This window comes from Peromyscus leucopus, chromosome 5, assembly GCF_004664715.2.
Source record: "Peromyscus leucopus breed LL Stock chromosome 5, UCI_PerLeu_2.1, whole genome shotgun sequence".
In the NCBI taxonomy this organism is placed as follows: Eukaryota; Metazoa; Chordata; class Mammalia; order Rodentia; family Cricetidae; genus Peromyscus; species Peromyscus leucopus.
In genome coordinates this window covers 40,892,927-40,904,899 of record NC_051067.1, presented here as the reverse complement: position 1 = coordinate 40,904,899, position 11,973 = coordinate 40,892,927, and the positions used below count along the sequence as shown (strand labels likewise).

General features: G+C 40.4%; 1 protein-coding gene across 1 annotated transcript; it reads right to left on the bottom strand.

The window, feature by feature from the left end:
- Positions 1-332: 332 nt before the first annotated feature.
- LOC114701992 (olfactory receptor 2B2-like) lies at positions 333-1,289 on the bottom strand. Its single transcript, XM_028882213.1, has one exon. The coding sequence runs from the start codon at positions 1,287-1,289 to the stop codon at positions 333-335; it is 957 nt and encodes a 318-aa protein (XP_028738046.1).
- Between the last annotated feature and the right edge of the window lie 10,684 nt (positions 1,290-11,973).

The following is an 11,973-nucleotide window of genomic DNA, read 5'->3' as shown; positions in this document are numbered from 1 at the left end:
TGTTTGTTAATATGGTTTTTTTTTGTTTTTGTTTTAATCTTTATTTTATTTTTGGGAGGAGGCTGCAAGGGGAGAGGACAAAGGGCAGACAGGAAGGGATGGGGGTTGAATGGGATCCAGTTACATGATGTGAAATCCACAAAGCAGCAATCAAAAGATTTAAGAAAAAAAGTCACATCTCTGGATATGTGAAATGAATATATCTAGGTAGCAAAACACTAATATAGATGTCTGTCAACAAGATTTTATTTGAGGAGGATCATCATAATATTTCCATAGGGAACAAAACAATATAATTAATCAGGCTGTAAAAATATATACTAATAGTGCTGTTATTTGGGCAACCCTAATTTTTTAATCACAAAGACCCTTGCTATCAACCTTTTAAATGCTCCCTTTACCTCTTTGTTCCTAAGGGTGTAGATGAGGGGGTTCAGCATGGGTGTGATGATCCCATAAAAGAGGGACACCATTTTCCCCCGGTCCTTGGAGGCAGGGGAAGGAGGCTGCAGATACATGTAGATGGCAGTACCATAAAAGAGTACCACCACAATTAGGTGGGAGCCACATGTCCCAAATGCCTTTCGCCGACCTTCAGCTGACCTTATTCTCAACACTGCTTTGACAATAAAAGTATATGAGATAAGGATGAGAGTCACAGGTATTAAAAGGAAAATAATACCTCCAAAAAATAGCTCAGCTTTAATTGTTGTAGTATCCACACAGGACAATTTGAGCAGGGCAGGAATCTCACAAAGGAAATGATCCACTTTCTTGTGACCACACCGTGGCATCCTTAGAGTCCAAGTAGACTGCAATACTGAGTTGCTGAAGCCACTGATCCAACATGCAGCTGCCAACTGGAGGCAGCGCTTGTGGTGCATGATGACTGAGTAATGGAGAGGCCGACATATGGCTACAAACCTGTCAAAGGACATGACACCCAGGAGAAAACATTCAGTGCAACCCAAGGCCAGGAAAATGAAAAGCTGGGCCACGCAGCCACCATAGCTGATGACCTTCCGGGTGCTGCATATGTTGATGAGCATCTGTGGGACTGTGCTTGTGGTGTAGCACAGGTCCAGCAGGGACAGGTTAGTGAGGAAAAAGTACATGGGGGTGTGGAGCTTGGCATCCAGGCGGGACACGAGAATGATCATCATATTCCCAAAGATGGTCAAGATATAGGACACTAGAAACACCACAAAGAGTGGCAGCTCCAGCCATGGCCGATCTGAAAACCCCAAGAGAATGAATTCCTCTGAGATGCTCTCATTCGCCAGACTCATGTTAAATGGTACAGCCTCGGGGTCCCTGGAACACAAGGGGTTAGTAAGCTGGTGGACATGATTATTGGCCACATCAATTACTTGTCAACTGATGAAGCCACAGTGTCTTATGCATTTACAAACTAATCCTGTTAAGTGTGAAATGTACTGACAAAAGTTTAATTATCTGTCAAACCTTTCATGGGTGTTTATGGATTCCTATACAACAGTTTTTATTTTATTTATTTTGGTTTTTCGAGACAGGGTTTCTCTGTGTAGTTTTGTGCCTTTCCTGGATTTTGCTCTGTAGACCAGGTTGGCCTTGAACTCACAAAGATCCTCCTGCCTCTGCCTCCCAAGTGCTGGGATTAAAGGCATGCGCCACAACCGCACGGCATACAACAGTTTTTTAACAAAGTGATTTCAAGTTATAGCACTGTATGAGTTTCTACAGCCACAGAGCTTCTCCTTTAGTGTTTTGTTCTTCAATGGATAGGTCTTCTGAGGACTTTCTACCCAGATACCTGCTGTTGGGGCATATAGATAGTGTTCCTATTATTTGAATTCACTTAAATCTCTCCCCAGAATCAGTGAGAGTGTAGGCATTTGTTACAACTATTTAAACCTTGTTTCCCCACTATTCCTGACCTTCCCTCAAGTAATTCCAGACATTATGGAATCTATCCAGAAAGTTTTCAGACACAATGTCAGGAGACTTGTCCTCTTAGGCTCATGTCACAGCATCTACACAGGATTGTTTGCTGGTGTGATAATGAGGCTGGCAGACCTGGCTCATCCACCCCAACCCCCACTGTAACTAGTTTTATTGCCTTGAGAATGCATCTTATGCTCTGATCTTCAGGTTCCTCATTTGTAAGACAGAAATACAAATGCATACCTGGCCTGTTGAGAATCACAATGTCACCCCACTCAGCCTGACTCTGGTTGGGAACACAGTGATACAAGGACAGAAATGCCTCCAAAGATTCCCTTGGAGCTTCTACAGTGTTCATTTCCAAATGGGTTAGTGGTGGAATTGGTCATGTTACAATTCTAACAGTGAGCTTCAACACCTGGGCCAAGGCAAAATATCCGAGTACAGATGTTATGTTCTGTGTAAACTGATTAGCAAAGCCTGGTCCCCAGGAGCACAGGTGCTGGACCACAGGAGCACAGGTGCTGGACCACAGGAGCACAGGTGCTGGGCCACAGGAGCACAGGTGCTGGACCACAGGAGCACAGGTGCTGGACCACAGGAACACAGGTGCTGGGATACTTTGGGTGGAGTGAGTCAGAATCCTAAATATCTTGGAAGTTGTGATGTAGCGTGTCCAATGTCTAAAAAGTATGGATCCCAGCAAAATTGCCCTAAGAAACTGTTTTGATATTGACTTTATAATGAGAATATATTTTTATCAATTTTATCCATAGTCATTAAATATTAGCAATGGTATTGATTTTTCCCCACTTATTCTAAAATATTTACTCCCTGGTCTGCTGGAATTTTATAAACATGAGATAAGAAATACTGTGTCAATGCATTTCCGTGTGTGTGTGTGTGTGTGTGTTTGTGTGTGTGTATGTGCGTGAGTGCACTGTTGGTTCTGGTTTGCACACACACATGCCGCAGCACACACAGAAAGGTCAGAGGGCATCCTCAGCTGCTGTTGTCTTTACCTTGGTGGAGTCGAATTTTCTCTTTTGTTGTTCATGTTGCATAAGGCAGACTCGCTGGCCCTCCAGATCCAGTCCACTCTCCTCTCTGTCTCTCATCTCCCTAGAACCACTGGGATTCTGAAGAGAACAGTGTGCTCTAACTAGAGTGTTTTCTGTGGTTTGGACTCGTGTCTTCAAATCTATGTGATGAGGCATTTATCTCCTGAGTAACTTTCTCATTATCTCAGCAGAGTTTTTTATTTCTTGAGTTATGGTCTCATGTATCCCAGGCTGGCCTCAAACTCGCTCACATTTTCATTCTGTGACACCTCATTATTTTATGCTTTCTCAAACTACCTCATTTTATTATGAGAGGTTCTTTCACGTATAATGTTTTTACATTTGTAGATTAACAATAAGTCCCCCCCCCAGCCCAACAGCTAATAAAGAGAAGGTTTTACATAAAATTTTCTCTGTGAAGAGATGAACCCTGAAGGCAGAAGCTTGGGTTTCTATGCTCCTCTAGCTTAGCCTGCTTTCCTGAGAGTCCAGATCTGCTTGAGCAGTAAACAGAAGGGACAGCTGACCTGCTGTGAAGGCCATGGTCCCCACCGAGATGACAAATGTCTCCTAATGCTCGAATCCTAATGGGAGTTTATTTAGAAATTTCTTATATATTCTACTTACCTCTGATTTAAGCATGAGAGACAGAAAAATTAGTTTTGACTTCCAAAACTCCTGGCATTCAAACAGAATTAACTCAAAAGGCACAAATATAATGCCATTTCCATATACTAGTCCTGGACTTGTTCAGGTGAAGTGAATTCTTCTTTAGTTCTGCTTGCTGGAAGTCTCAAGGTCTGCAGTCAGAGCACACTGGATGGTGAGCAGGATGCATGGGTGATGCCCAGAAAGTGTGGTTCTGGAGTCAATTCGATTATTCTTTAGGGAGTGAATCACTATCTTTTAAAGAGATAATTTCTGGTTGATTTTACAAAAATGGAGAAAATACATTTTCAGCCAAATACTGGTTTTGGCCTCTGGTAAAAATCTCAACCCTGTTCCTCTCTTTATACTATCCATAGGGGCTAACCAACCTCCTGATCCAATGGGAGACAGGGAGGAGATCTAGGAAGGGATGTCACCCTTTAATTGTTGTTTGCTTCAGGATAAACATCTCCAGGGACCAGTTCCTCAATTGTGTGACACTCCAGCAGTGATGATGGGAAAACAACAACCAGAACATCTGAACAACTAACAACTGCATTTTGTGCCCAACAGGGCTGTGTTTACACTTGTCAATTATTATTCAAGGAGTTCCCTAAAGTCATTCCATTACTGTTGTTCTTTTTTCTTTGTTGTTTGTTTGTTTGTTTTTGTTTTTTGAGACAGAGTCTGGATATATACCCCAAGCTGTCCCAAATACCAGGCTCCTCCTGCCTCAGTCTTCCAAGTGTTGAAATTACAGGAGTGTGTCTCCACATGGATTTACAGGGGTGTTTCTCCACATGGGTTCACAGGAGTGTGTCACTACATCTGGTCATCATTTAATCAGTTCTGTCAGAAATCATAAAATTCATTTAATGTTCCCTAAGATGCCATCTATAATCATGTCCTCATACCTTTTATTTCTATCCACATCAGGAAAGAGACTGATATTTGACCAATCTTTCCAAATTGCTTATTAACTTTGTCTATTATATATTTCATATACGAAAAATTGTGAAAACGTGTATTTATATCCAATATATCCAGAATACCTTTTCTTTCCTGGGTTCATTCTCTCTATAAATGAAATGAAAGCAAGCTCCAACTGGAGGTTCTTTGATGCCCATCATCCTTTGATGAAGTAGATCGGTGCTGCCGGGAGCAGATGTGTCTTACTGTCATAAGAGCCTCAGGTTATTAAACATCTTAAATGTCATATTCTGTAGGTCTTAAAGTGTTTGACAACCATCTGTCTATCGATATATATCTGTTTAACCTTGAAAACATACTAACATGTTTACAAGTTTGATTATTATAGATGGCTAACTAGTAACCTGTATTTCTTAATTGTACATTACATTTGAAAATGAGCTGCATAAGCATAAAACCCCAAACAAGCATAGAAACATACATACATTATAACAAAAGTAACTTTAAATTTGTATCAATACAGCAAAGTCTATACCAATGTAAAATATTTGAGGTTAATAGTCATCTTTTTATCCTATATTCCTATATCACCACTAAATGATGACAAATATCCATAACCTACCAAATAACCCAAAACCACCCACCACACCTCTTGAGAATTTGGACATCATGTTCTCTGGACTCCTCCCTGTTGTCTGGGAATGAGGACATCTTTAGGAGACTCTGAGAAATTAAGATAATGGTCAAGTCCTGGGAGAGCTACCTGTTGTCTAGTCTTGGTAAGGTGGGAAAATGTAGGACTTATCTGAAGTCTGGATAGAGCAGTCTGTGAAGCTGGACCATTATCTGCCTTGAAGCTGCTCTGGATGTAGAACTCTGTGGAAAGTGCAACAAATGTACCTGAGAGATTGGATCATCTGGGCCACCTGTTCTTATTGGTGTCTGGTCCTCTTGCTCTGAAAACACACAAACTTTTAAAGGTAACATGCATATTTTCATTAACACCACTATGGAATGTGCAGTGTGCACAAGTCAGTTATAGATGATTTTTTTGTTCTGTGATTGAACAGCTAAAAGGTATCTGTCAACTTTAGAAGTCCATTTGGACTGTACAACCAAACAGTAATATAAATTTCCCTCCATGCCACATGAAAGGATGGCATGTAATAATTAATCACGAGGGTCTGTAGCCAACAAGATTTATCATGTCTCATCTTGTCTCCAAGCTGGTCCCTTGAAGAGGGATCAGCTTCCATGTCACAGGTCTTGTAGTCTTTCTTAGCTTCCTCTTCCATGTCTGTAGCTAAGATACTTAAGAAGTCTCCCCTAGTCAAATGTGATCTTTATTAACATGGAAGGAATCCATAACATTTTGTTTCCTTGGAAACGACACCATAGCCTCTTCTCCAATGTAACACATTTTCAGCCTTCCCTTTTAAAGTTAAGGTATTCCTAAAGGTGGTTTAATTCAGCAGTCCCTTCCACAATTCAATGTCTCTCAGCAGCTGTTGTCTATTCATTAGCATTCAAAAATTTCAAAATTAAAAAAGCATTATATAAGCTCCAAACTCCAAGTGTTATACTATTTCCCATCCTTATGTGGTTTCTTTTTTCTTTTCTTTCTTTTTTTTTTTTTTACTTCTAACTTCAATGACCTTATTATTCTTACAGTATTTATTTTTTGTGATTGACTAAACTCTATTTCTTCTTTTTTCTTAAACCTACACACATTTTTAAACACACTGTGAGATGTTTATAGGTTTTATCCCCTCTGAACCTGCTTTACTGGGTATCTGCAATCTTTTCTTTCTGCTTGAGCAAAACCTTAAACCACTGGGTAGCTTCGCTCATGGGGAACTGGCAGTCAAGCCCGCAGGCAGTGACTGGAGTCTCTGATCTGGGACCTGCATGAGAGACTGCAGGACTAAGAAGCCAAGTTTGGCTCTGTTTCTGTGTGTTTGGAAACTTTATTAATATTTTCTCGGGTCTTAAGTGGAAATGTGGACAACTACATTGGGCACCATTTGTAATCAGACTTCTTCTTGGGCTGCCAGCTCACAAAAATGACAAGGAGACTGATTATTAATTATGAAAGCTCCACCTATAGCTTAGGCTTGTCTCACTAGCTCTTATAACTTACATTAACCCATTTCTATTCATCTACATGTTGCCCTGTGACTCATGGCTTTTACCTCTCTTCCTGCATGTTCTGCTTCCTCTGCAGCCAGCTGGCAATCCCACCTTCTTTCTTCCTTCAGAGATCTCTGTCCCTAGAAGTCCCACCTCACTGCTTCCTGCCTAGCTAATGGCCATTCAGCTCTTTATTAAACCAATCACAGTGGTATATCTTTACACAGAGTAATCAAATATCTCTCAACAACCATGGTCTTCAATGCTCCTACTAGGATGGCCCATTAAGCAACATTTAAAAGCATTCAACAGCTTTTCTAATTCACAAACCCAAGGTCCATATTTCTTCAAACAAAAACATGGTTAGGCCAATCACAGCAATACCCTAGTGCCTGTACCAACTTCTGTCTCAGGGTTTCTATTGCTCTGAAGAGACCTCCTGACCACAACAACTCTTATAACATTAAACATCTAGTTTTGGTGGCTGTTACAGTTCAGAGGGTTATTCCATTATCATCTTGGTAGGAAGCAAAGCATCATGGTGGAGGACATGATGCTAGAGAAGGAGCTGAGAGTTTTTATCTCTTGAATAATATCAATAGGTAGTGATCTGAGACACTGGGCATGGCTTGAGCATTTATGAGACCTCAAAGCCTGCCTCCACAGTGACACACTTCCTCCAACAAGATCACACCCACTCAAACAAAACCATAGCTCCTAGTAGTGCCATGATTCAAATGTTTTACTTTTGTCTTGTAGTTTTTGTATATTTATGTGCCTCTGTGTATTTATATCACACGTAATCAGCTCCTTGCAGAAGCTCAAGTATGGGTCAGATCCCTGGAGCTGGAATCACAGGAAGCTTTAAGCCACCCACTGCAGGGTCTGGGAATCAAACTCAGGTACCTGGAGGAAGCAGCCAGCTCTCTTCACTGCTGAGCCACTGTTCCAGTTTTCTTTGACATCTGTGGTTAACACCATGATCAAAAGGAACTTGGGGAGAAAGGGGTTCATTCCAGCTTACACTTTCAGGGTGCAGTCTATCACCAAGAGAAGTCCGGGCGGGAACTCAAGGCAGGAGCCTGGAGGCAGGAACTGAAGCAGAGACTATGGAGGAGTGTTTTTTACTGGCTTGCTTTCTGACTCATGCTCAGCCTGATTTCTGATATGACACCAGCCCAAGGATAGTGCCAGTAAGAGGGGACCGGCCCCTGCCATGTCAACAATGTTCAACTAAAATAATCTCTCACAGACTATGTTCAAGGCCAATCTGATTTGGGAATTTCTCAGTTGAGTTTTCTCTTTCAAAGTAACTCTAGGTTTACAACAATTTGACCTAAAATCTAACCAGAGCACCACCTCTCCAACTCCTGAATGAAAATCCTTAGAGGTGGCATTGATGATTGATCATCGTTATGGATCCTAAATGTGTAACAGGCTTTTTTGGGAGTCCACCAGCCAATTCTCAAATTATGACATTGAAAATTGTTATTAGTTATGAATACTCAGCCTTATTTTAGCTCTTATTCTAATCTGTTTCTCTTATCTACGATTTATGTCAGGGCTTTTTACCTATCTTTCATTCTGTATATCTTAGTTTCTCTTTCCTCAGTGTCTGGCTGCCTGGCATCTGGCCCCAGGCATTTCCCTTTCTTTCTCCCTTATTCTCTCTCATTCCTCCCCTTTCTTCTCTTCTCTCCTTCTACTGATTCTCTCTGCCTGCCAGTCCTTTCAACTACTGCCTGGCTAAGATTGGTCCTCCATCTTTTCATTAGACCAATCAGGTGTCTTAGACAGGCAAGATGAAACAGCAACACATCTTTATATAATTAAACAAGTGAAACCTAAATAAATGTAACATACCTTTACACAGTTAAAGCAATACCCCACCACATAAACAAATGTAACACATCTTTGCCTCGTTAACGTAATCTTCCACAACACAAATGTCATCACGAACCTCAGGAGACAGGGGATGAGGGATTTAACTGAGTTGCACATAGAGGAAAAAGAGATGTGACGTAGAACCAAATGTGTCCTGGAGTCAACCAAGAAGACCTGGCCCCAGTGACCACTGTTGAAACAGGCAGGGGAGCGTCCCTACTCTTTCCTTCTTTCCTACCACTCCAGAGTGACACCAGAGCTGATATTATGATTTCAAATCTATGGCTTCTAGAACTTCAAAAACTAAGTTTTGTTGTTTCAATTCATCAAGAATTGGACATTATATTACAGTGTCTTTGGGTGACAAATACAGCTGATTGCTTCATTGAGCCCAAGATTTTATCTTCTGGAAACTAACCAAATTCATCTTATATTGTAGTTGCCAGAACCATGGACTTTTTGGATTAGAAGGGGTCTTACAAGCTGTGTAGTCTGACTTCCCTCAGGTATTTGTAAATGTCAGAGATATTAACCCATTTGTGTCACTTCATATTTTATAGTGTGACATCTATGACAAGAATTAGAACAGATTCCAGCAGCTCTCTTCTCAGCTGACAAGCCATCAGTCCAACTTCTACATGACACCTTCTATATAATACCTTCGTTTTCTCTGTTTTATTCTTTGGTCATTCACAGACACCAATGTGTCAAGTTTGATTTCACTGTAAAAAATATTTCTGAAAAAGAACTGAAATAGGAAATTATTAAGTAGATTTTAATTTGATCTTTATTTTATATGCATTTCTGTTTGTAAGATTGTCAGAAATGGTCCACTCAATAAGCATAATATAGCTTCAATATCTTTATGAGTCCTTTCTTCTGTAATACTAAAATTAACTTCTTGATTTTTATCCATGGGTAGGGATTCTGCTCTTTATGAAATTAACTGTATTTCATGAGCATCCTTCCAATGCTGATGTCAATGACATCAGGACAAAGTACTTCCTACTTTGTGTTTAACAAATCCATGCCTTAAAATGTCTTCAAGAGTTTTGATATTCTGATTCCTCAATTCATCACTCCCTATTCTATGAATTCATTTTAGTTGCAAAATAGATTCATTAAAATGCAAATCCCAGAACTAAAACAAGTAGTGTATTAGTATTTGTCTTACTTAGATTTCTATTGCTATGATAAAATGCAATGACCAAAAGCAATCTGGGGAGGAAAGGGTTTATTTCTTCTAATGCTGCCTGGTCTGTCATCCATGAAACTCAGGGAAAGAACTCAAGGCAAGTGACTAGAGAAAACTTCAGCTACAGAAATCAGAGGCAGGAACTAAAGCGAAAACCATGGAGACACATGTATTGCTGATTAGCTCATAATGGTTTGCTCAGCCTGCATTCCTTTGCCATCTAGGACCACCTGCCCAGGGATGGCACTACACACAGTAGGTAGGTAGGGCCCTTCTACATTAATCATGAATTGAGAAAATGTCCTACAGACTTGTCTACAAGTCAGTCTTTTTCCTTCTTTCTTTCTTTCTCTCTTTCTTTCTTTCTTTCTTTCTTTCTTTCTTTCTTTCTTTCTTTCTTTCTTTCTTTCTTTCTTTCTTTCTTTCTTTCTTTCCTGCTTTGTTTCTTTTTTTTTGAGACAGGGTTTCTCTGTAGCTTTGTAGTCTGTCCCGGACTAGCTCTGTAGATCAGGCTGGCCTCGAACTCACAGAGATCTGCCTGCCTCTGCATCCCGAGTGCTGGGATTAAAGGTGTGTGCCACCACTGCCCGGTGTCTACAAGTCAATCTTATGGAGGCTTTTGCTCAATTATAATTCCATCTTTCAAGATATACTTAGGTTTATGTCAAGTTGACAAAACCAACCAGCAAGTGTTATTATCAGTATGCTATCCCAAGTGAGGTTTTTATGGAATGTGTTATCAGTCATATTTCAGTATCTTGTAGTGTACGAAATGAAGTAGATGTATGTATATTGATTTTTGTTAAATTTTACCGGCTTATTTCTTGCTTTTATTCTTATTTCATACATCTTTAGAATAATTTTCTCTCATTCCATTGTCTTTTTTGTATCATTTATTTTTATGTGTATTGGTGTTTGGCCTGCTTGTTTATCTGTGCACCTCCTTTGTGCCCATTACCCACAGAGGCCAGAAGTTCAGAAAAGGACGTCAGATCTCCTGGGACTGTAGTTATAGAAGTTTGTGTGAAGCCTTGTAGAACTGGGAAGCAAAGAACACTCGTTGCTTTTCCAGAGGACTTGGGTTCAATTCCCTCCATCTACATAGTGTGTTATAACTGTGTAGATGTAACCAACTGTCTTATTAAAATAAAAAACACAGAACCAATGTAAAAGAGAAAGCCGAGAGGTCAGAGCTCAGAGCTAAAATCTTACCTCCTTCAGTGCTCCTACCTCCCTGAAAGAGAGCTACTTCCTGTGTGTCTGTCTTTAAATAGTCTTTCTGTTATGCCTTCTCATTGGTTGTAAACCCAAACACATGACTGCCTCATCACTGCCTGTAAGTACAGCCCTCCAGGTCTTAAAGGAGTATGTCTCCAATGCTGGCTGTATCCCTGAACACACAGAGATCTACCTAGCTCTTCTACCAAGTGCTGAGATTAAAGGCGTGCGCTACCACCTCCACCACCAGGCTCTTGCTATGGCTCTAATAGCTCTGACCCCCGGGCAACTTTATTTATTAACATACAATGAAAATCACATTTCAGTACAAATAAAATACCACCATATTTCCCCTTACTTTTAATAAAAAGAAAAAAGGCAAAAGGTTATAACTAACAAAAGAAAAACTATATACAAAAGTACAATAACTACATACAATATATACAAGTAACAAATACCTAAATGATGTCTAGTCCATTTGTATTTGACAAATCAGAGTAAATAATTTCCTTATCTATACTATTTTGGTAAGTCTAAAATGTATCTAATTCACTTTCTATCCTAATTAATCTTCAACTATAACTAACTAAGCTTCAACTCCCTCAGAGTCCCAAGAAGGGAATAATATTAGCTAACAAAAATAAAAATAGGAAGTGCATGCAAGCAACTTCCAAAAAATTTGTGAGTTGACAGAAACAGCCAGCTGCCTGGACAGTCACCTGAGGTTTCTTATTGGGGAAAATTATAAAGGCCACTCCACGTAGTTAAAAGGAAGATTTATTTAGTGGATGACTTACAAATGAAGGAATGGATAGGTCGCGGGGGTCTGGGGAAAGTGTATCGCAATCCAGCGGTGTTCTCTGGAGCTCTGCACAATCAATCTCCACTATCCAGGGTCCAGGCGCAGAGAGCGCGCCCAGAGCGAGTGCTTGCCCATCCAGCTCTCAGGTTTCCAGCACCTCCCCTCGCCCCGCCTCGTAGGCG

Coding starts and splice junctions, on each gene's coding strand:
- LOC114701992 (XM_028882213.1), bottom strand. CDS start 1,289: ATGAGTCTGGCGAATGAGAGCATCTCAGAGGAATTCATTCTCTTGGGG.